This window comes from Hippopotamus amphibius, chromosome X (genome assembly GCF_030028045.1).
Source record: "Hippopotamus amphibius kiboko isolate mHipAmp2 chromosome X, mHipAmp2.hap2, whole genome shotgun sequence".
NCBI lineage: Eukaryota > Metazoa > Chordata > Mammalia > Artiodactyla > Hippopotamidae > Hippopotamus > Hippopotamus amphibius.
In genome coordinates, this window is record NC_080203.1 from 31,621,635 (window position 1) to 31,642,245 (window position 20,611).

The window sequence follows — 20,611 nt, forward strand, 5'->3', positions numbered from 1 at the left end:
GGGTGCTTGCAGCGCCAGCAATGATGCCTTCCGCAGGCCTAGGGCTGCCCAGTTACAAACTACTCCACATACGTGACGTCCTGACTGTCTCAGATATCCAGGGACGTGTACAGAGCGTGTACTATCCTCCCTTGAAAGATGGGAGGAGACCTGAGGCTCAGAGCAGTGAAGTTACTTGCATGAGGTCACACAGCTGACAGGCGGTAGAGCCTCCTGATATGCTGGTCCTCCCAATGTTCCGAGTCTCCACAGCCCTTCAGAAAAGAAATGGTTTGTTCTTTGCCTTCTTGACTTGAAGCGTCACTCGAAGTGAGTTGGGATACATCCGTGGGAAAACAAATGCCTCCAGGGATGGGATAAAGTTGTTTTTGTTTTTTTTTTTTTAGTTTATTTTTGGCTACATTGGGTCTTCATTGCTGCATGTGGGCTTTCTCTAGTTGCAGAGAGCCGGGGCTACTCTTCATTGTGGTGCTTGGGCTTATTGTGGTGGCTTCGCTTGTTGTGGAGCATGGGTTCTAAACTCGCAGGCTTCAGTAGTTGAGGCACATGGGCTCATTAGTTGTGGCTCACCGGCTCTAGAGCGCAGGCTCAGTAGTTGTGATGCCAGGGCTCAGTTGCTCCGTGGCATGTGGGATCTTCCCAGACCAGGGATCTAACCTGTGTCCCCTGCATTGGCAGGCGGATCCTTAACCACCGTGCCACTGGGGAGGTCCCTAAGTTCAGGTTTAGAAATGAGCTGAGGGAGAACCTGGGATCTGAACTTTAATGAAAGAACGAGGAACAAGAGGAAAAAGACTCCTGACCTGAATAAATAGGAATTTTTAAAAAATAGCAACACTTTGGGACTTCCCTGGCTTTCCAGTGGTTAAGACTCCACGCTCCCACTGCAGGGGATACAGGTTCGATCCCTGGTCGGGGAACTAAGATGCCACATGCCACACAGCCAAAAAAAAAAAAAAGAAAAGAAAAACACTTCCTGGCATGTTGCTTGCTGGAGACCCTGCTGTTTTCAGGGTTTCTTGATCTCAGCAGTGTTGATGGACATTGTGGGCTCCCTAAAACTGTCCTGGGAGGGGATGCCCCTGTGCCGTAGGCTGTTGAGGAGCAGTGCCGGCCTCTACCCACTAGATGTCAGTAGCACCTCCCCCAACTCCCCACATGATGGTGAAACCGGCTCCAGATGTTCCCTGAGGGGCACACTCACCCTGGCTGAGAACCAGGGCCGTGCCCTGCAGAGCAGCCCGGCAGAATGTCCAACACCCATGGGAGACGGACCAGGCCCTCCGTGTTCTGGGCCCTGCCAGCCTTTTCCTCCTGCCTCGCATTCTTTGCTCTAGTTCTGCATGACTTGTGGCTTTTTCCCACACAGCCATGCTAGTTTGTGTCTCCACACTCACGCTGTTTTCTCACCTCAGTTGCTTATCTCATGAAAGCTCCCCAACCTTCAAGACTTGGCTTGGTGTGGGCATCACCTGGAACTTACCTGAAGTCCTTTCCCTTACCCCCATCAGAAGGCTGGGTCAGGCCCCAGCTGTGTGCTCCCACAGCACCTTCTGCAGGCCCCACCCCATCCTGTAACTGCCTTTCAGTCCTCTGAGCTCCAGAAGGGCGAGGCTGTCTTATTCAAATCTGGGGCACAGTGCCTGGCATGTGGCATTCACTCAGCAGTGTTTACTGAAATGAGCCACAAAGAACAGTTAAAAGTATACTAGGTTGGGAGTCAAGACACCAAGATTCTAGTCCCAGGTCTGCTACTAGCTAGCCAAGTGATTGTTTCCCTTCCCTAAAATCTTTGTTTCTTCATCTGAGGAATCAGAATTTGGTCTAGATGTCTAAGGGTCCGTATATGTTGGAATTACTGATTCTAGAATGTCGTCTTTTTTTTTTTCATAAATATTTCACTTAAAGTGTTTCCCAAAGGGCAGAGCCATCCTCTTCCAACCCCCTTCTGAATGTGTATGGCTTCCTCTAACCTTTTTCAAAGTCTTCCTACTGACTATTTCATTTGACCCTAGAAATAACGATGGCAGTCTGGTAGATATAATTTCAAACAAGAACCATTCTTCCAAACAGGTGACATAAAGGTATACTGTGTATCAAGTGTTACCATCACAGAAGACAGAACACATGTTTGTATTTCTATGTGCATAGACACCCTTCAGAGTAGTGTGACAGTGGGGCAGGTGCTGGGCAGGGGACTGGAGCAAGTCTTTTCACCGAATACCTTATATTGTGGATTTTTTGAGCTATGTGAATATGGTATCTATTTTAAAAATTAAACAATAAAACCATATGTATAAAATAAGCTACAAGGATGTATTGTATAGGACAGGGAATATAACCAATCTTTTATAATAACTATAAATGGAGTGTAACCTTTAAAAATTGTGAATCACTTTGCTGTATACCTGAAACTTACATAATACTGTACATCAGCTGTATTTCAATAGAAAAATAAAAAAGGTAATAAAACCAAATGAATGGCATCGTTTTCTGATCCTTTCAACTGGCCTTAAAAGAAGTTGACCAGTGGATCCGAGATCAATAGCCAGACCACGTCTGTAAGAGCTGCTGTAAGAAAACCCTTCTGGCTAACTGCACTTTCAGAAAATCAAGAGAAATGCAGGCTACAAAGCACCACTATAGTCTTCTAGCTTCAAAGTGTTTTAATCTGGTTCACTCCCTGGCAGTAGATTATAAAAATAAGGCTAAATTTCATAGCAAGTGCCACAAAAAAAGGAGTGAAGAATTCAGAGGCTAATGCTGAACCTGACCAACTGATTTCTACCTGTCACTTTGCCACCCCTTGCTATACAGCCCTGACATTCATCTAAGGATGAATCCTCTAGTAGATGAGCCCCTCCTAGAGGTACAGTAGACAGAGAACAGACCTAAAAATCAATAGATTTAGTGACAGATTTAGTAATGTTATCAGTAAGTCTCCTGTATTCCGTATTCCTATCTGTACTACCTGCCCTCTCTTCCTTTCCAGAGATAGTTCTCATAACAATCAGCAAAATGAGCCCTGCGTAGCACTTAATAAAGACTAGAGGTTGTATGAAATTTGTAATCATGACTACAGCTTTCCTTAAACAGCTTCATCATCACAGGGTGGCACCATATAGAGTATTCCTCTCAGTGTGACCACCACCTTCTTTCCTCTGTAAGCTCTGTCCTGTAAGATGAGGTCAACGGAAACTATTCAGTGCAGGTGTGTTTAAGGTTATCAGATCACATGTTCAACTAGATAAAAGGGATCACAAATAATTTTCTCACCCAGAGGTCCTGTGGTCACCTGGGGTGTTGATCTATACACATGGACTATCACCATCTTCACGGTAGTTATACCTCTTCAGGTTACCTGGTTACCTTTAGCACTGAACATGCAATTATTTCAAATGGTCAGTACACTCATTTTAATAAACATAATCATTGTTGTTGCTGCTCTACACAAGAATCTAAAATAAAAATCAACATTTAAGTGAATACTAAGTGCTGGATATAGAATGCATGAAAGTTGAAGGTGCCGTCTAGAATTTTAAGCACATAAGATTCACCCAGAAAAGGAACTAGAGAAAAAAAAAGTACTACTTTTTCTGTATTCTCCTAGCAATCTCTGAAGGAACAATGTTTTTCAGTATATTAGTATCTATTACAATAGGAGGAGCTACCATTTGTGACACATTAGGCGCCAGGCATAGTGATCAGTGCTTGGTGTACATTATGTCTGTAATTTTACAAGCCTCAGATGCCTTTAGTTTTTTTAAAGTGATAAAGCTACACTGGGTAGACTGTTTGATCTTGTGTAGTACTATTTTAAAAAGTAAAGAAAAACTCTGATTTTACTTTTCTGTTTTATTTTTATCACATACTACAAAACACACTGCACGCTACACAATGCACCGCATAACCTTCTAGCAGGGGCAGACGAGCAGAACTGAATTATTTTTCATCAATCAGGAAAATGCTTCCTTAATCAATGTTCTCCAAACCCTGAAAAACAGTTTAAAGAGGAAAATGTGAGAATTATGTTCCTGTCAAAGATGTACATGTACCATAACCTACAGTGATTCCTATAAGCTATAATGGTTCCTAATTTTCATTTTCTGACAGTAGCAAACATATCACTTTATATGAAAAGACAACCCCCCCCCAACTTGCAATCAAAACTATAAAGTCATGCACTATTTACCATCTGGATCCTTCTACAAAGCACCCTGAGAGTCAGAGAACAGTAAGGTAAAACCATTTTATAAAATAACAGCCAACATCAGAAAGATATTATTAGCCTCATTCTACTTATTTTACACATGAAAAAAATGGAGGCTCAGAGAGGTTAAAAGTCCCTTGCTTAAGTCAGTAAGGAAGTAGTAGAGCCAGAATTCAAGTTCTGGGACCCCCAACTCCAGAACTCTTGCTCTGTAAGCATGACACTATTCAGAAGACCACACTATCTTACTCAGTTCACAATCAAATACTTCAGAAACTAAAAAGTAAAAGAGTAATCAGTGATATTTCTTCCAGGTGTTAAAATAACACAATCCAGGTATTCTGTTTCTATTGCAGGAAGAATCACCTTGAGAGAAATTAAAATTGCATAGTTCTAGGAGCCACCTTGTAAAAATCCTAACTCATTTGGTCCGGTCAGGGGCCTACGAATTTGTATTTTATCTCGCGTGCCAGGTGATCCTAAGGGCATTCTCTTTTTTTGGCCTTTTTTTTTTTTTTGTCCGCACAGCTTGCGGGATCTTAGTTCCCTGACCAGGGATCAAACCGTGACCTATGTCCCCTGCAGTAGAAGCATGGAGTCCTAACCCCTGGACCGCCAGGGAATTCCTCCCCCCGCCCCCTTTTTTGGTTATTCTTGAACGATGCTTTGAGAAATACCACTCTAGATGAGTAGAAATCTATCATCATGTTCATCAGATTAGATTCTCAAACAGCACTATACTGAGGCAGGTCACCTAAGTTGAGTCCTTATAGTATTATTAATCACTCTGACCTTCTGTTTTCCAATCTATAAAATGGAATTAATAGTTATCTAGATTTGCTGTGAAGGGTGAATTAGCAAGGAGAAAGTATGAAATAGTAAAAAAAATTTAAAAGAATAATGAGGATGAACTACAATATATAAGAACATACTATTAGGTTGAACCATATGAAAATGCTACTGCATGGCCATCTTTGACCCACAAAAACAGTTTCATATGATTCAAGCAACTATAAAATTATAGTAATTCTTTAATGTACTAGTGCAGGAATTGGCAAACCAATGGAGTATAAAAGAGTACATTCGTGAAACAGGCCCACGTGTATATGGAAATTTAGTTTACTAGAGTGGTATTTCAAACAAAAAATGGACCGTTCCTTAAGTAGATAATTGTGACAACTGGCTGTTTCTTGGAAAAAACTAGTTAAATCCTTGCTTCACATTATACCCCAAAATGACCTGTAGACAGGTCAGAGCACTAAATGTAAAAAAGGAAAAAAGACTGTAATGGTATGTGGAGAAACTGTAGGAATCTATTTTTAGAATCTTGGGTACAACAGTCATTTGTAAACAAGGTATAAAACCCAAAATCCACAACAATAAAATATGATAAATTGAACATCAAGATTAAAAACTAGGGACGTCCCTGGTTGCACTGTGGTTAAGAATCCGCCTGCCAATGCAGGGGACATGGGTTCAATCCCTGGCCGGAGAAGATCCCACATGCCTCAGAGCAAATAAGCCCATGTGCCTGAACTACTGAATCTGCACTCTAGAGCCCAGGGGCCACAACTCCTGAAGCCCACGTGCCTAGAGCCCGGGCTCCACAACAAAGAGTAGCCCCCACTCCCCACAAAACTAGAGAAAGCCCGTGCACAGCAACAAAGACCCAAATGCAGCCAAAAATAATAATATAAATAAGTAAAGAAAAATGTTTAAAAAAAATTTTAAACTATCTGATGAAAGCCATCATAAAGTAAAAAAGACAGCAGACTGGGAAAAATATTTGCCACATATAAGAGACAAAAGATTAATATCTGTAATATATATAAGAACCCCTATAAATCAAAAAGTAAAAGACAAAAGAACAAGAAAGGATACAGGCAGACAATCCACAGAATAAGAAATGCAAATGATCATTAAATACGTAAAAGGCTTTTAGGGGATATGTGTATAAAAACAGATGATTGAACTTGGTGTACCCCCAAAAAAATAAAAATAAAAATAAATAAATAAAAATGAAAATAAAAATAACATAACCAGAACGCACCTCAACCCTGAGAGATGGGCTAGCATCAGAGCCATCTTACCTTTGACACGTGGTAACGATTAACTCCAGAGATGCGCTTATCTCTTTCCATCAAATTCCACTGATATGAATGATAGGCGACCCTCTTTTCCTACAATGAAAAGAAATTGTTATTGTAGTTTAAAAAGATGAGTAACCCAATAGAGGGATATCAGAACTTTAATACATGACATTCCAGAAAAATGGAATCATCACTGATATAAAAACCAAATTAACAATATAAGACCTGAATCCTAAATAAAATCGGACCACTAAACTTAGAATCAAGATGGTAACCATGAGTTCTTACACTTTCTATTTTAACCAGCATCATTTTTCTTTCCTCCTTTTTTTTTTTCTTTAGAAGTCATGACTACTTGCTCCCTTTGGGGACCCTAATGAGAAGAAACAACCGCGGTAGATCACAAGTGAAAAACAATCAGAAAACCAGAAAGCAAATACATTTATATTCCGTACTTTATTTTAGAGGTAAAGTGAAGAACTAGTTAGAGAGGAAAATCACAATCCTAATGTGAAAAACAGGAACATGACCTAAGTTCCTAAAGACTTGCGAGAGAAAGTGGGGAGATAAAAAAAATGTCAAGGTAAAAACCTAATTAAGGGGAATTCCCTGGCGGTTCTCCAGTGATTAGTACTGGGCGCTCTCAGGCCGGGGCCGGGGTCAATACCTGATCCGGGAACTGAGATCCCGCAAGCCTCGCAGCGCGGCCAAAAACAAAACAAAACAAAACTAACTAAGGCTAGGGAAAAAGTGAAAACCAAGAAGCTACCAAGATACGGATGCGAGAAATTAAAATAAAAATCCATCAAGAAACGAGGCTAAAGGTCGAAGGGAGTGGGGGTAAGACTAACTGACGCCTCCCTCCTCTGCCTAGCAGTGTGGACCTACCTCTTTTAATATCCTACTTTTCCAGCCCCCAGATCTCTACTCCACCCTCCTGGCCACGCTTCACCCAGCAACCAGCTGTTTCCTGCTAAAGTAGAATACGGTTCCCGTCAGGCTTCGTTCCGCAAGCCTCTGCTTTTAGGCAATAAGAAGGAAGGAGGAGAGCCGATCTCGGTATTCTCCCATCTCGGAGAGAGGCTCCGGATCCTAATGGGCTCCCAACCCCACCGCCCATTTCGTAAAGCCAGCCGCCGGGCAGGAGAAGCCGCCTTACCTTGCCCCCGTTAATGAACCTGTGGAGGCGTGCAGTGGCCATTCCCGGGATGAACAAGCACACGGCCATGGCGGCGACCCCGGGGAGAATCTCGAACCACATCGCGAGGCCGTTACCAAGGCCAAACACTTCCTTCCAGGCCCTCTAAAGGTGACCCGCCTTCGATCCCTTCCCGGTAAGCTCCACGGCAGCGCGCGAGCGGGGCGGGGTCACGTACGCCTCGGGAGGAAGCGACGGGGTGCGGCGGGGCTCAAGAGTGGCGCGCGCCCGCGCTCTCGCACACTCGTGCTCCCGCAGTCCTTTCCGCAGCTGATTTTGCACCGATTTGCGGCTGAGCGCACGACGTGCAGTGACGTAAAGCGGCTCCGTGCCACCCGGCAGGCCACAGCCGTTGCGGAGCTCGAGACTCTTAAAATGGCAGAACAAGTTTCTCCAGGAAAGACGACAGACCAGGTGTGCACCTTTCTTTTCAAAAAGCCTGGGCGAAAAGGGGCTGCAGGCCGCAGAAAGCGCCCGGTCTGCGACCAAGAGTCCGGAGACAGCAGCAGCAGCAGTGACGAAGGCAACACTGTGGTCCGCCCGGAAAAGAAGCGGGCGACCCACAATCCGATGATACAGAAGACCCGTGGCAGTGGTAAACCGAAGGCGGCTTACGGCGACCTGAGTAGCGAGGAGGAGGAGGAGGAGGCGAACAAGCCCGAGAGTCTCGGCGTGGTCTATAAATCCACTCGCTCGGCGAAACCCGTGGGGCCAGAGGATATGGGAGCGACTGCTGTCTACGAGCTAGACACTGAGAAGGAGCGTGACGCACAGGCCATCTTTGAGCGCAGCCAGAAGATCCAGGAGGAGCTGAGGGGCAAGGAAGATGACAAGATCTATCGGGGAATCAATAATTATCAGAAATACATGAAGCCCAAGGATACGTCTATGGGCAATGCTTCCTCCGGGATGGTGAGGAAGGGCCCCATCCGAGCTCCCGAGCATCTGCGTGCCACCGTGCGCTGGGATTACCAGCCCGACATTTGTAAGGACTACAAGGAGACTGGCTTTTGCGGCTTCGGAGACAGCTGCAAATTCCTCCATGACCGTTCAGATTACAAGCATGGGTGGCAGATCGAACGTGAGCTTGATGAGGGTCGCTATGGTGTCTATGAGGACGAAAACTATGAAGTGGGAAGCGATGAAGAGGAAATACCATTCAAGTGTTTCATCTGTCGCCAGACCTTCCAAAATCCAATTGTCACCAAGTGCAGGCATTATTTCTGCGAGAGCTGTGCCCTGCAGCATTTCCGCACCACCCCGCGCTGCTATATCTGTGACCAGCAAACCAATGGCGTCTTCAATCCAGCGAAAGAATTGATTGCTAAACTGGAGAAGCATCGAGCTGCAGAAGAGGGTGGTGCTTCCGATTTCCCAGAAGACCCTGATGAGGGTCCAATTCCCATTACTTAATTTTCCCATTATTCTCAAATCTCAAAATAAATGTTTTGTTGTTTTGGAAATCTTAATTCGTGTCCTTTTTTTTTATAGGGAAAGTGAATGAGAGGAAAAGGCGGGTGGTGAAGTAGGGTCCTGGATGGATGGCTTGTAAAAGCATCAAGGTAGGTATAATCTGGATTTTTACCTGGTATAAATGCTGCCTGTGTGTAACATACTTTTCAGAACCCATTAACATAAATTTGGGGGATGGGAGAAGTTCAAGAAAAGAGCTAGAATTTGCTTGAAGTAACCAAAGCTGTGATGAAAGCAAGAACTGAACCTAAAAAAAAAAAAACTGAAACTATTTGTTATACCACATTTCTGCATCACTTAATAACTTACAAAAGTACTTTCATGCGTTAGCTGTTTGGGGAGCCCACACTACTTCAAAATACACCCCAGCCAAGGTGTGTTGAGGGGAGCAATGGGAGTTGGGGGACTGGTAGCTAGCCCCACAGCCTGTGTGTATGGGAAATGCTCCTTGCTCTCCTTGAAGCACCTATAGGTTAACCCCCCTTCCATGGATGATTGAAATGGTCTATGCCCTGTTGTCCAGTATGATAGCCACTGGCTTCATGTGGCTGTTGAGCGCTTGAAATGTGGCTGGTAGCCACCATATTGGACATGCAGTTCTAGACTGAACTTGTGAACCTGCAGAGGGCAGAAATCTAACATTTTATAATCCGTTATCTGAAACTGTTCTCACAGACCCTGTAATAGAGCTGATCATGCCCTATTAAAGTTAATGTATGTACCTGTCTTCCCAACTAGTTTGTGAACTCCTCGGTGACCAGGTCAGTGCTTGGCATATAATAAGCACTTAATAAATAAACCCAGAGAGGTTTGAAAAAGGAGATTGGGGCCAAAGCCTTGAACCCCAGCCGAGGAGCTTTGACTATATTCTGTGGGTAATGAGATAGAGGTTTGGGGAGGGGAACACAATCAGACATTTTTTTTCTCTAGCATTACTATGGTTGCAGGCTATCAGATAGATGGCAGGGAGATGGAAGGAAGGGAGGCCAGTTAGGGCAAGTGACTAGTAAATTTTTATTGATCTGACTAGAATTTGGGCTGATCCCAGGAAACATGTAAGAATAAATTGTGGGTTAGAGTTTTTATACTCATATTCATTAACCCATTTAAAGATATTCTTTGAGCAGCTACTCTGTCTGGCACTGTGCCTGGTGTATGGGATATTAGCAAACAAGATAGACATAGCCCCTTACCTCCTGGAGCTGGACATCAAACAGTGCAGGTGTGATGAGTACAAAAATAAAAGTGCACTGGGTTGATCTCTCGGGATTAAGCCAATCCCAGCTTTTGGGAGAGTTCAGAATCAAACTTACTTGGTATAATGTGATAACACTCTTTAACAGAATGTATCAAGTATAATGGAGATACATGAGAAGCCTAGTGGGAAAAGGGCTAAAGGAAGCATCACACAGAAAACAGCGTTTAAGAGATGAGAAAAAAAAAAACCCAGTAGAGCAGGAAAGAGGATGTTGTAGAGGCAGATGGAGAAAGAGAAGGTTACACTGAGGTGGAAGGCAAAGGAAGACAGTGTTCTAAAAAGTGTCATGGAAAGAAACAGGACAATGAGTAGCAAAAATCAGTGGTGTACTCAAGGTATTTTTCAAGGTTACAAAGTTTATGATTAAATTTTTTTTTAATTTTTAAATTATTCATTTGGTTGTGCCAGGTCTTAGTTTCGGCACGCCAACTCCTTACTTGTGGCATGTGAACTCTTAGTTGCAGCATGCATGTGGAATCTAGTTCCCTGACCAGGGATTGAACCCAGGCCCTCTGCATTAGGCGCATAGAGTCTTATCCACTGCGCCATCAGGGAAGTCCCTATGATTAAATTTTTTAAAGAAATATTTTTATCACCTTTAATTAAATGGTGCAACTTCATTTCATAGGTGAAAACTAGTTATTCTTACAAATATTAAAAAAAGTTAAATTTGGGGGGAGTTCCCTGGTGGTCTAGTGTTTAGGGCTTCGGGATTCCACTGCCGTGGCCCAGGTTCAATCCCTAGTTGGGGAACTGAGATCCTAGAAGCCTTGCAGTGCAGCCAAAGAAACAAACAAAAAAAACATGAGGGGAAAAAAGAAAGCATGCCAGCAGAGATGAGTTGCAGCTGGACTCTTAAGGCGCTAACCTACTCTGAGCGCTCAGAGGAGGCCCCCTTAGGAGATGACCCTCAAATTGAGACCTGAAAGGAGGGTGATAGGAAGAGTATCCCAGTCAGAGGGTTAGTATATACCAAGGACCTAAAGTGAGAGACTGGCTTCAGCTAAGAATTCCAAGCAGTCCAGGATGCTGGAGGAAAAAGACACAGTGGCCAGGTAGTCAGGGCCAAAGAACAGCAACCTTGCAAGTCATGTTAAGGACTCTGGACTTTATCAGAAGGGCAAAGGGATGCCATCAAAGGGTTTTAAGAAAGAAAGGGAGATGACTAGATTTGAATTTGAAAAAGATAATTTTGCAGTGTGGGAAATGGATCGTAGAAACCAGACACAAGACAGATCAGTTAGGAGGCTGGTACACTAGTCCAGGTGATATGATGGCAGACTGGACTAGACTGGAGGATGTAGACATTCATTTAATAAATAATTTTTGAGCACCCACTATATGCCAGGCATTGATTTAAGCCCTGGAGATACAGCCGGAGCAAAAGCACTCAAGTCCCTGCACTCTAGAACTTACATGAGAGAGAGTAACAGAATTATACATGCATAATATATAATAGATTGGGCTAAGTGCTATGAAGAACAATGAAGCAAGGTAAGGGGATGAGAGTATGGGGGGCATGTTATTTTATATAGGGTGGTCAGGGAGGGCCTCTTCTGATAAGGTGACATTTGAGCGGAGACCTAAATGAAGCAGATATCTGGGAGAAGAGCATACCAGACAGAGAACACCAAGTGCAAAGGCCCTGAGGCAGGAAGGTGCCTGGATATGTGTAACAATGAAGAAGAAATGTAATTATCTGTTTTGGGAGCCTATACAGAGTGGACTGAAGGAAGAGGAAAGAACTGTAAGATTAGATAATAGAAGTAATAGGGGCAGGGGCAGACTGTACAGCCTTATGAGCCATTGTTAAGAACTTGAGTTTTTATTCTCAGTGACATGGAGGGTCACTGGGAGGTTTTGAGCAGAGGACTAACATGATATGACATTGGCTTTAAAAAGGATCCTTCTGGAACTTATGAGGGATAATGGGAATGTTTTATATCTTAACTGGGGTGTTTGTTACACAGGTGTCTACATTTGTCCAAAGAAATAATCATAATATGTGATTATATCTCATTAAGAAATACCTTCAAGTCAAAGGAGAAAAAAAAGAAACTGGTTGCCATACAGAAAATAAACCAGAGCAGGAAGGTCAAGGGATGAAGCAGAGAGATCAGTTAGAAGGCTACTGCTGTTGTCCAGGTGAGAGATGGCAAGTGCCTCAAACCAGGTAGTGGTGAGAAGGGGTCAGATTCTGGATGTAGTTTGAAGGTAAAACTGACAAGTTGTCTTAGCAGGTTAAATATGAGGTGTAAGATACAGAGTCAAGGTGACTCCAAGATTTTTGACCTAAGCAACCGGGTGGAAAGTGATACCACTTAGTGAGATGGAGAGAGACACATACAGAAAAGTGCATAAAACACAACTTTGCAGTGGAACAAGTAGTTATATAGGAACCCCTTGCATAACCACCACCTAGATCAAGAAATAGAAAACTGACAACGCTCAAGGAGCCCATCATGTATCCAGATTGTCCAGATCACACACACAGGTAACCACTATGCTGATTTTTATGGTAATCATTCCCTTGCTTTTTTTTCATTGATCTTCTTCTTTAGCTATTTCTCTCTTCTTCCCTCTCACCGAACTAAGAATAATGTATACTTAATGTCTTTCGTTTCTCATCTCCCGTGTACTCTTTTTTTGTAACAGCTTTATTGAGATAGAGCTCACATATCATATAATTCACCATTTTAAAGCATGCACTTGAGTGGCTTTTAGTATATTCACAAGGTTGTGCAACCATCACCACTAATTTCAGAACATTTTCAATATTTCAAAAAGAAAAGCATACACTACACCTGAAACTGACACAACATTGTAAATCAACTATACTCCAATAAAAATTTTTAAAAATTCAACAATATGACTTAGCATTTCTACTCCTAGGTATCTCCCCAAGACTAATGAAGATGCACATCCACAAAAAAATGTGTGTACATGAATGTATCATTATTCATAATAGCCAAAATGTGCAAACAACCCAAAGTCCGTCAACTGAATAGATAAGCAAAATGTAGTGTTGAAGGAATCGGTAGAGGTAGGCAGGACACCGAGGCTTGCAATACAGGAAGCAATGTTTATTGTACCGGTACAGGCCCAGTGGACTCACATCCAAAGACTGAGCCCCGAGACAAAGAAAAGTTTCCCCTTTTATAAACCAGTTCCCGTGCTTTTTTGGGAGCCTATAGCTATGTTTATCTAGGCAGGGGCAAGGTACAGAGGCCAGAGTGCAGAAGTTAGGTTTTCCCTTATCTCCTTGACTCAGATGTCTGGGCTGTTTATGGCAGGATCTCTGTAAAAGAGGCCATAAGTTACTTATTCCCTGAGGCTTGCATTCTCTTCTGTTTGCCTCTTCCTTCCCTGCTTTTGTTATTAATCTGCCTCAATGTGGTAACTGTTGAACTTTTTTTAAAGCATTTTTTTAACCGAAGTGAAATTCACATAACAAGAAATTAACCAGTTTAAAGGGAACAGTTTGGTGGCATTCACAATGTTGTGAAACTGCTACCTCTATAAAATTCCAAAACATTTTCATCACCCTAGAAGAAAACCTCATACCTATTAAGCAAACGCTCTCCATTCTCTCCTCCCAGCATCTCCTGGCAACCACCAATCTGCATTCCGTTTCTATGGCTTTAGCTATTCTAGATACTTCATATAAGTAGAATCATACAATATGTAGTCTTTTGTGTCTGGCCTTCACTTAATGTTCTTAAGTTTCGTTCACCTTGTAGTATGTATCAGTACTTCCTTTTTGAGGCTGAATAATGTTCCATTGTATGTATATACCACAATTTACTATCCATTCATGTGCTGATGGACATTTTTGTATTTTCCACCTTTTGGCAGTTGTGAATAGTGCTGCTTTGAAGATGGGTGTACATATCTTTCAGTACCTATTTTTCGATTCTTTTGAGTATTCACCTAGGTGTAGAATTGCTGGGTTATATGGTAATGCTATCTTTAACTTTTTGAAGAATTGACAGGTTGTTTTCCACAGCAGTTGTGCCATTTTATATTCCTACCAACAATGTAAGAGGGCTCCAATTTCTGCACATCACCAGCACTTATTTCCCATTTTAAAAAATTTATTTATTTATTTATTTATTTATTTATTTATTTGGCTGCACAGGGTCTTTGTTGGGGCACATGGGATCTTCGTTGTGGCACGCAGGATCTTTAGTTGCAGCATGCAGGATCTTTTAGTTGCAGCATGCAGGCTCTTAGTTGCGGCATGCGGGATCTAGTTCCCTGACCAGGGATCAAACCCCAGCCCCCTGCATTGGGAGCGTGGAGTCTTCACTGTTGGACCACCAGAGAAGTCCCTCCCTTTTTTAAAAAAATTAATTGATTGATTTTTTATTAATTGGCTGCATTGGGTCTTCATTGCTGCACACGGGCTTTCTCTAGTTGCGGCGAGCAGGGGCTAGTCTTCATTGTGGTGCACAGGCTCCTCATTGTGGTGGCTTCTCTTGTTGCAGAGCTCTGGTTCTAGGCACATGAGCTTCAGTAGTTGCGGCACATGGGCTCAATAGTTGTGGCTCACGGGCTCTAGAGTGCAGGCTCAATAGTTGTGGTGCATGGGTTTAGTTGCTCTGCAGCATGTGGAATCTTCCCAGAGCAGGGATCGAACCCATGTCCCCTGCATTGGCAGGTGGATTCTTAACCACTGCGCCAGCTAGGAAGTCCCCCTCCCTTTTTAATAGCAATCCGAGTAGGTGTGAAGTGATATCTCCTCATGGCTTGGATCTGTACTTCCCTAATGACTAATGACGTTGACCATCTTTGCATGTGCTTGTTAGCCATTTTTATGTCATCTTTGGAGAAATGTCTATTCAAGTCCTTCATCCATTTTTTTTAATTGGGTTTTTTGGCTTTGGATTGTTCAGTTGTAAGAGTTCTTTATATATGCTGGATACCAGGCCCATTTCGGATATATAATTTGCAAATATTTTCTCCTAATCTGTGGATTGTCTTTTTATTTTCTTATTGGTATTCTTTGAAGCACAAAACGTTTTAATTTTGATGAAGTACAATGTAGCCATTTTTCTTTTGTTATTCATGCTTTTGGCATAACCCTGATACAGTGATAAATCTGAAGTCACAAAGATTTACCCCTATGTTTCCAAGAGTTTTATAGTTTTAGCTCTTACATTTAGGTTTTTGGTCCAGTTTGAGTTAATTTTTGTGTATGGCATGAGATAAGAGTTTGATTTCATTCTTTGGCCTGTAGCTATCTAATGACCTAGCACCATTTGTCAAAAAGACCATTGAATGTTCTTAGCACTCTTTTTTAAAAAAAATTATTTATTTATTTTTGGCTGCATTGGGTCTTAGTTGTAGCACGCGGACTCTTTATTGCAGCGTGCAGGCTTCTCTCTAGTTGTGGTCCATGGACTCTGTAGTTGCACTCCAGCTTGGCTCAGTTGCCCCAGGGCATGTGGGATCTTAGTTCCCCAACCAGGAATCAAACCCGCATCCCCTGCATTGGAAGGCAGATTCTTAACCAGTGGACTACCAGGGAAGTCCCTCTTGGCACTCTTGTAAAACATTCAGTTAACTATAGGCACATGGGCTTGTTTCTGGACTCTCAATTCTATTCCATTTATCTGTATGTCTGTTCTTATGCCAGTACCACAAGGTCTTGATTACTGTTGTTTTGTAGGAAGTTTTGAAACCAGGAAGTGTGAGCCCTTATATTGATTTGGATATTCTGGATCTCCTGCAATTCCTTATGAATGTTTGAGTCAGCTTGTCAATTTCTACAAATAAATCAGCTGGAATTTTGATAGAGATTGCATTGAATCTGTAGATCAACTTAGGGAGCATTGCCATCTAAATAATATTAATTAATATTGGAAATTCCCTAGCAGTCCGGTGGTTAGGACTCCACACTTTCACTGCTGAGGACCTGGATTCAATCCCTGGTCAGGGAGTTAAGATCCTGCAAGCTGCTTGGTGGTGCAGCCAAAATAAAGTAAGTAATATTAATTAATATTAATCTTCTAATCAGTGAACACAGGATGTTTTTCCATTCATTTAAATTTTTGAGTTCTTTTATAATTTTTCATGGTATTCATTTATAATGCTTTTTATTTTAAAAGATCAGTGGTAATGTCCCCTCTTTTCATTTCTTTTCTTTTTTTTTTTTTCTTTTTTGACCCCACTGCGAGGCTTGTGGCATAGATCCCCAACCAGGGGATGAACCCAGGCCCAGTAGTGAAACCACTGGACAGCCAGGGAATTCCCTATTCATTTCTTCTTAATTTTTTTAAATATTGGTTTGGTGTTTAATATTTATTTAGTTAGTTGCGCCTGGTCTTAGTTGGGGCAGGTGGGCTCCTTAGCTGTGGCTCACTGGCTCCTTAGTTGTGGCATTCGAACTCTTAGTTGCGGCATGCATATGGGATCTAGTTCCCTGACCAGGGATCAAAACCAGGCCCGCTACGTTGGGAGTGCGGAGTCGTAACCACTGCACCACCAGGGAAGTCCTCCCCATTCATTTCTGATTCTAGTAATTTGAATCCTCTCTCTTTTGTTATTTATTTATTTATTTAGTCAATCTAGCTAAAAGTTTACCAATTTTATTGATCTTTTCTAAGACCCAGCTTTGGTTTCATTGATTTTTCTGTATTGTTTTTCTATTCTCTCTTTCATTATTTCCCCTCTTACCTTTATTATTCCCTTCCTTCTGCTTGCTTTAGGTTTAGTTGGAAAAGACACTTTTCCAGTGTTTTAAAGTAGAAATTTAGGTGATTAATTTGAAACTTTTCTTTTTTTGATGTACATATTTACAGCTATAAATTTCCCACTAAGCACTGTTTTTGCTGCATCTCATAAGTTTTGGTATGTTGTGTCTTCATTTCATTCATCTCCAAGTATTTTCTAATCTTCCATTTGACTTTTTTGATTCATTGATTGTTTTTGAGTGTGTTGTTTAATTTCCATATATTTATAAATTTTCCAGTTTTTTTCTTCTGCTATTGATTTCTAATTTCATCCCACTGTGACTAGAGAACATACTTTGTATTCTTGCTATCCTTTTAAATTTATTGAGGTTTGTTTTATGGCCTGTCATTTGGTCCATTGTACACTTGAGAAGAATGTACATTCTCTTGTTGGGTGGAATGTTCTAAGAGTGGAATGTGTCTTAGATCTAGTTGGTTTATAGTATTGTTAAGTTTTTCTATTCCCTTGTTGATCTTCTGCTTACTTACTCTATCCATTATTGAAGATGGGGTATTGAAGTCTCAAAAATTATTGAATTGTCCATCTCTCCCTACATTCCTGTCAGTTTTTCCTTCATGTATATTGGTGCGCCTTTACTAAGTGCATATATGTTTATAATTGTTACATCTTCTTGATGGATTGACCCCTTTATTATTATAGAATGTCCCTCTTTATCTCTAGCAACATTTTTTTTGTTTTAAAATCTATTATGTCTGACATTAGTATAGCTATTTCAGCTCTCTTGTGGTTGCTGTTTACATGATATATCTTTTTCTACCCTTTCACTTTCAATCTGTTTATATCTTTGAATCTAAAGTGTGTCTCCTGGGAATTCCCTGGCAGTCCAGTGGTTAGGACTTCTTGCTTCCATTGCAAGGGGCACAGGTTCAATTCCTAGTCGGGAACTAAGATGGCGCAGGCCCCCCCCTCGCCCCCCCAAAAAAGTGTGTCTCCTGTAGACATTAATAGTTGGATCTCATTTTTTTACCCAGTCTGACAAACTGTCTTTTGGGTTGTTTTATCCATTCACATTTAATGTTACTGTTGAGAGAGTTGAATGTATGTTTGTATTTTACTTTTTTTTATTTATGTTCCTCGATTCCAACTTTACTGCTTTCTTTTGCATTAAGTGAATATTTTTCTAATGTAGGATTTTAACTTCTTCAGTGATTTTTTTCACATTTTTGGAATTATTTCCCTAATGGCAGCTCTAGGGCTTACCATTCATGTCTTAATGCATCAGAATCAGCTTCAGATTTATACTAATTTAATTCCAGTGAGATATAAAACATTCCTATATACTTCTATTCCCTTTTGCCCCTTTTCGTGATATTATTGTTACACATATTACATCTATAAATGTTACAAAGTAATAATACATTATTATATTACTTTATGTAATTTTATGACTTATAGGAGCTAAGAAAAGAAAGGAGAACAATTATATATTTATACCTTCTGTTATATTAACCTTCTTTTTATCATTTCTGATTCTCTTTATTTGTTCTGGTAGATCTGAGTTACTATCTGGAGTCATTTCCTTAGCCCAATACATCTTTGTTCCACTCACCTCCTTTGTGCTTTTATTGGAAAATATATTACATTTCTATATGTTATAGGCCCAACAATACACTATAGACATATCATTTTACATAGTTAATATATAAATTGGTTAAGAGAAGAAAGGAGAAGAAATATGCATTTATAGTGTCTTTAATAACTATACAACTACTGTTGGTTTTTAACCTCAGGAGTTCCCTGGGTGAAATCTGAAATTGGCCCCCTTACACAGAGGGTAAGGAGATACCAATGAAAGAGGCAGACCACTCCAGATTTGTAGGTGGCAGTTTTAATAAGCAAGGGAACTTACATAGGAGGCTTGTCTTCAGTGGCTGCAAGCTAAGTAAATCTCTGCATCCACTCACCAGAATCTTAAAAGTTTATATAGAGGCCTTAACAGGGTTCAGTCACATATTCAGTCCAGGTGGTCTCAACAAACACGTTACTCTGTCACAGCTACATCCTTGAAATGGCGCCTAGTGTGGGAATGGTAGGTAGAATGTATATTCCACTGACTTGGGCAGTGCGGGGATAAGGAGCCTCCAATTGCCTGGGTCCAGCTTTCAGGTCAACCAGCAATCACATCTTCTTGATGACCTCCTCCAACAATTACCCTTACCTTTGTTCTTTGTTATGGATTTGAACTAATATCCGGGGTCACTTGATATCATCCTGAAAAACTTCCTTACTATTTCTTGTAAAGTAGGTCTACTAGCAATGAAGTCTCTCAGTTTTTATTTACCTGGGAACATCTTTATTTCACCTTCATTTTTGAAAGATAGCTTTACTGAATACAGGATTCTTGACTGACTGTTTTTCTTTGAGCACTTTGAATATATTGTCCCACTTTCTTCTGGCCTCCATTGTTTCTGATAGCAAGTCAGCCTTTAATCCTATTGGGATTCCCTTGTAAATGATGAGTCATTTTTCTTTTGCTGCTTTCAAGATTTGCTCCTTGTCTTTCTTCTGCCAATTCAAATTTACTGTGGAACCTTTTATAGGCAGAACTGTCTCACTCCCAAAAGTCATATGCTGAAACCACCAGTACCTCAGAATGTGACTATATTGGGAGATAATGCCTTTAAAAAAGTGACTAAGGAGGAGGGATAAATTGAGAGATTGAGATTGACATATATACACTACTATATATAAAATAGATAACTAATAAGAACCTACTGTATAGCACAGGAAACTCTACTCAATACTCTGTAATGACCAGGACTTCCCTGGTGGTCCAGTGGTTAAGACTCCTCACTCCCAATGCAGAGGGGCTGGGTTCGATCCCTGGTCATGGAACTAGATCCCGCATACTGCAACTAAGAGCCACATGCTGCAATTAAAGATCCCATGTACTGGCACTATTTACAATAGCCAGGTCATGGAAGCAACCTAAATGTCCATCAACAGGTGAATGGATAAAGAAGATGTGGTACATATATACAATGGAATATCACTCAGCCATAAAAAGGAGTGAAATTCGGACATTTGTAGAGACATGGATGGACCTAGAGACTGTCATACAGAGTGAAGTGAGTCAGAAAGAGAAAAACAAATATCATATATTAACACATATATGTGGAATATAGAAAAATGGTACAAATCAACCAGTTTGCAAGGCAGAAAAAGAGACACAGATGTAGAGAACAAGCATATGGACATCAAGTGGGGAAGGTGTGGAGGGCAGGGGGGGATGGGGTGGGATGAATGGGAGATTGGGATTGCCATATATACATTACCAATAAGAAAAAAATATCAAATTGTACACTTTAAATATACATAGTTTATTGTATGTCAGTTGTATCTCAATAAAAGTTCTTAAAAAAAAAAGTAAAGATCCCACATGCTGCAACTAAAGACCCCACATGCCACAACTAAAAGATCCCATACATGGCAATGAAGATCCTGCATGCCACAACTAAGACCCGACGCAGCCAAAAATAAATTTTAATGAATAAAGTAAAATTTTTAAAAAATACTGACCTGTTAAAAAGATTAAAGATATACATAAATAATATTGATAAAAGATACAATTACAGATCTGATTTAAATTTAAAGCCATATAGAACACTTTGGAAACATGTTTTCAT

The 20,611-nt window shown here is 41.1% G+C and overlaps 3 protein-coding genes across 3 annotated transcripts in view; 2 read left to right on the forward strand and 1 right to left on the reverse strand.

Annotated features, from left to right (window-relative positions):
* Window positions 1-3,835: 3,835 nt before the first annotated feature.
* On the reverse strand, window positions 3,836-7,660 carry NDUFA1 (NADH:ubiquinone oxidoreductase subunit A1). Its single transcript, XM_057717910.1, has 3 exons — window positions 7,460-7,660; window positions 6,301-6,390; window positions 3,836-3,993 (listed from the first exon to the last, which is right to left on the reverse strand). Exons 1-3 carry the CDS (start codon window positions 7,559-7,561, stop codon window positions 3,973-3,975), a joined length of 213 nt encoding a protein of 70 aa, XP_057573893.1. The 5' UTR covers window positions 7,562-7,660; the 3' UTR covers window positions 3,836-3,972.
* Window positions 7,661-7,697: 37 nt separating this feature from the next.
* Window positions 7,698-8,967, forward strand: RNF113A (ring finger protein 113A). Its single transcript, XM_057717909.1, has one exon. The coding sequence runs from the start codon at window positions 7,874-7,876 to the stop codon at window positions 8,909-8,911; it is 1,038 nt and encodes a 345-aa protein (XP_057573892.1). The 5' UTR covers window positions 7,698-7,873; the 3' UTR covers window positions 8,912-8,967.
* Window positions 8,968-9,004: 37 nt separating this feature from the next.
* Window positions 9,005-20,611, forward strand: part of UPF3B (UPF3B regulator of nonsense mediated mRNA decay) — a 40,809-nt gene continuing 29,202 nt past the window's right edge. Inside the window, exon 1 of the mRNA XM_057718785.1 lies at window positions 9,005-9,060. Coding sequence (XP_057574768.1) covers window positions 9,040-9,060 — 21 coding nt within the window. The 5' untranslated portion in view covers window positions 9,005-9,039. The remainder of the gene's footprint in view (window positions 9,061-20,611) is intronic.

Bases quoted from the DNA above. Each gene is read 5' to 3' on its own strand.
- RNF113A (XM_057717909.1), top strand. From the start codon at position 7,874: ATGGCAGAACAAGTTTCTCCAGGAAAGACGACAGACCAGGTGTGCACC.
- NDUFA1 (XM_057717910.1), bottom strand. From the start codon at position 7,561: ATGTGGTTCGAGATTCTCCCCGGGGTCGCCGCCATGGCCGTGTGCTTG. The intron at 6,391-7,459 runs GTAAGGCGGCTT...TTTTCATTGTAG, and splicing joins GGTTCATTAACGGGGGCAAG to GAAAAGAGGGTCGCCTATCA. The intron at 3,994-6,300 runs GTAAGATGGCTC...ACTGTTTTTCAG, and splicing joins ATCGTTACCACGTGTCAAAG to GGTTTGGAGAACATTGATTA.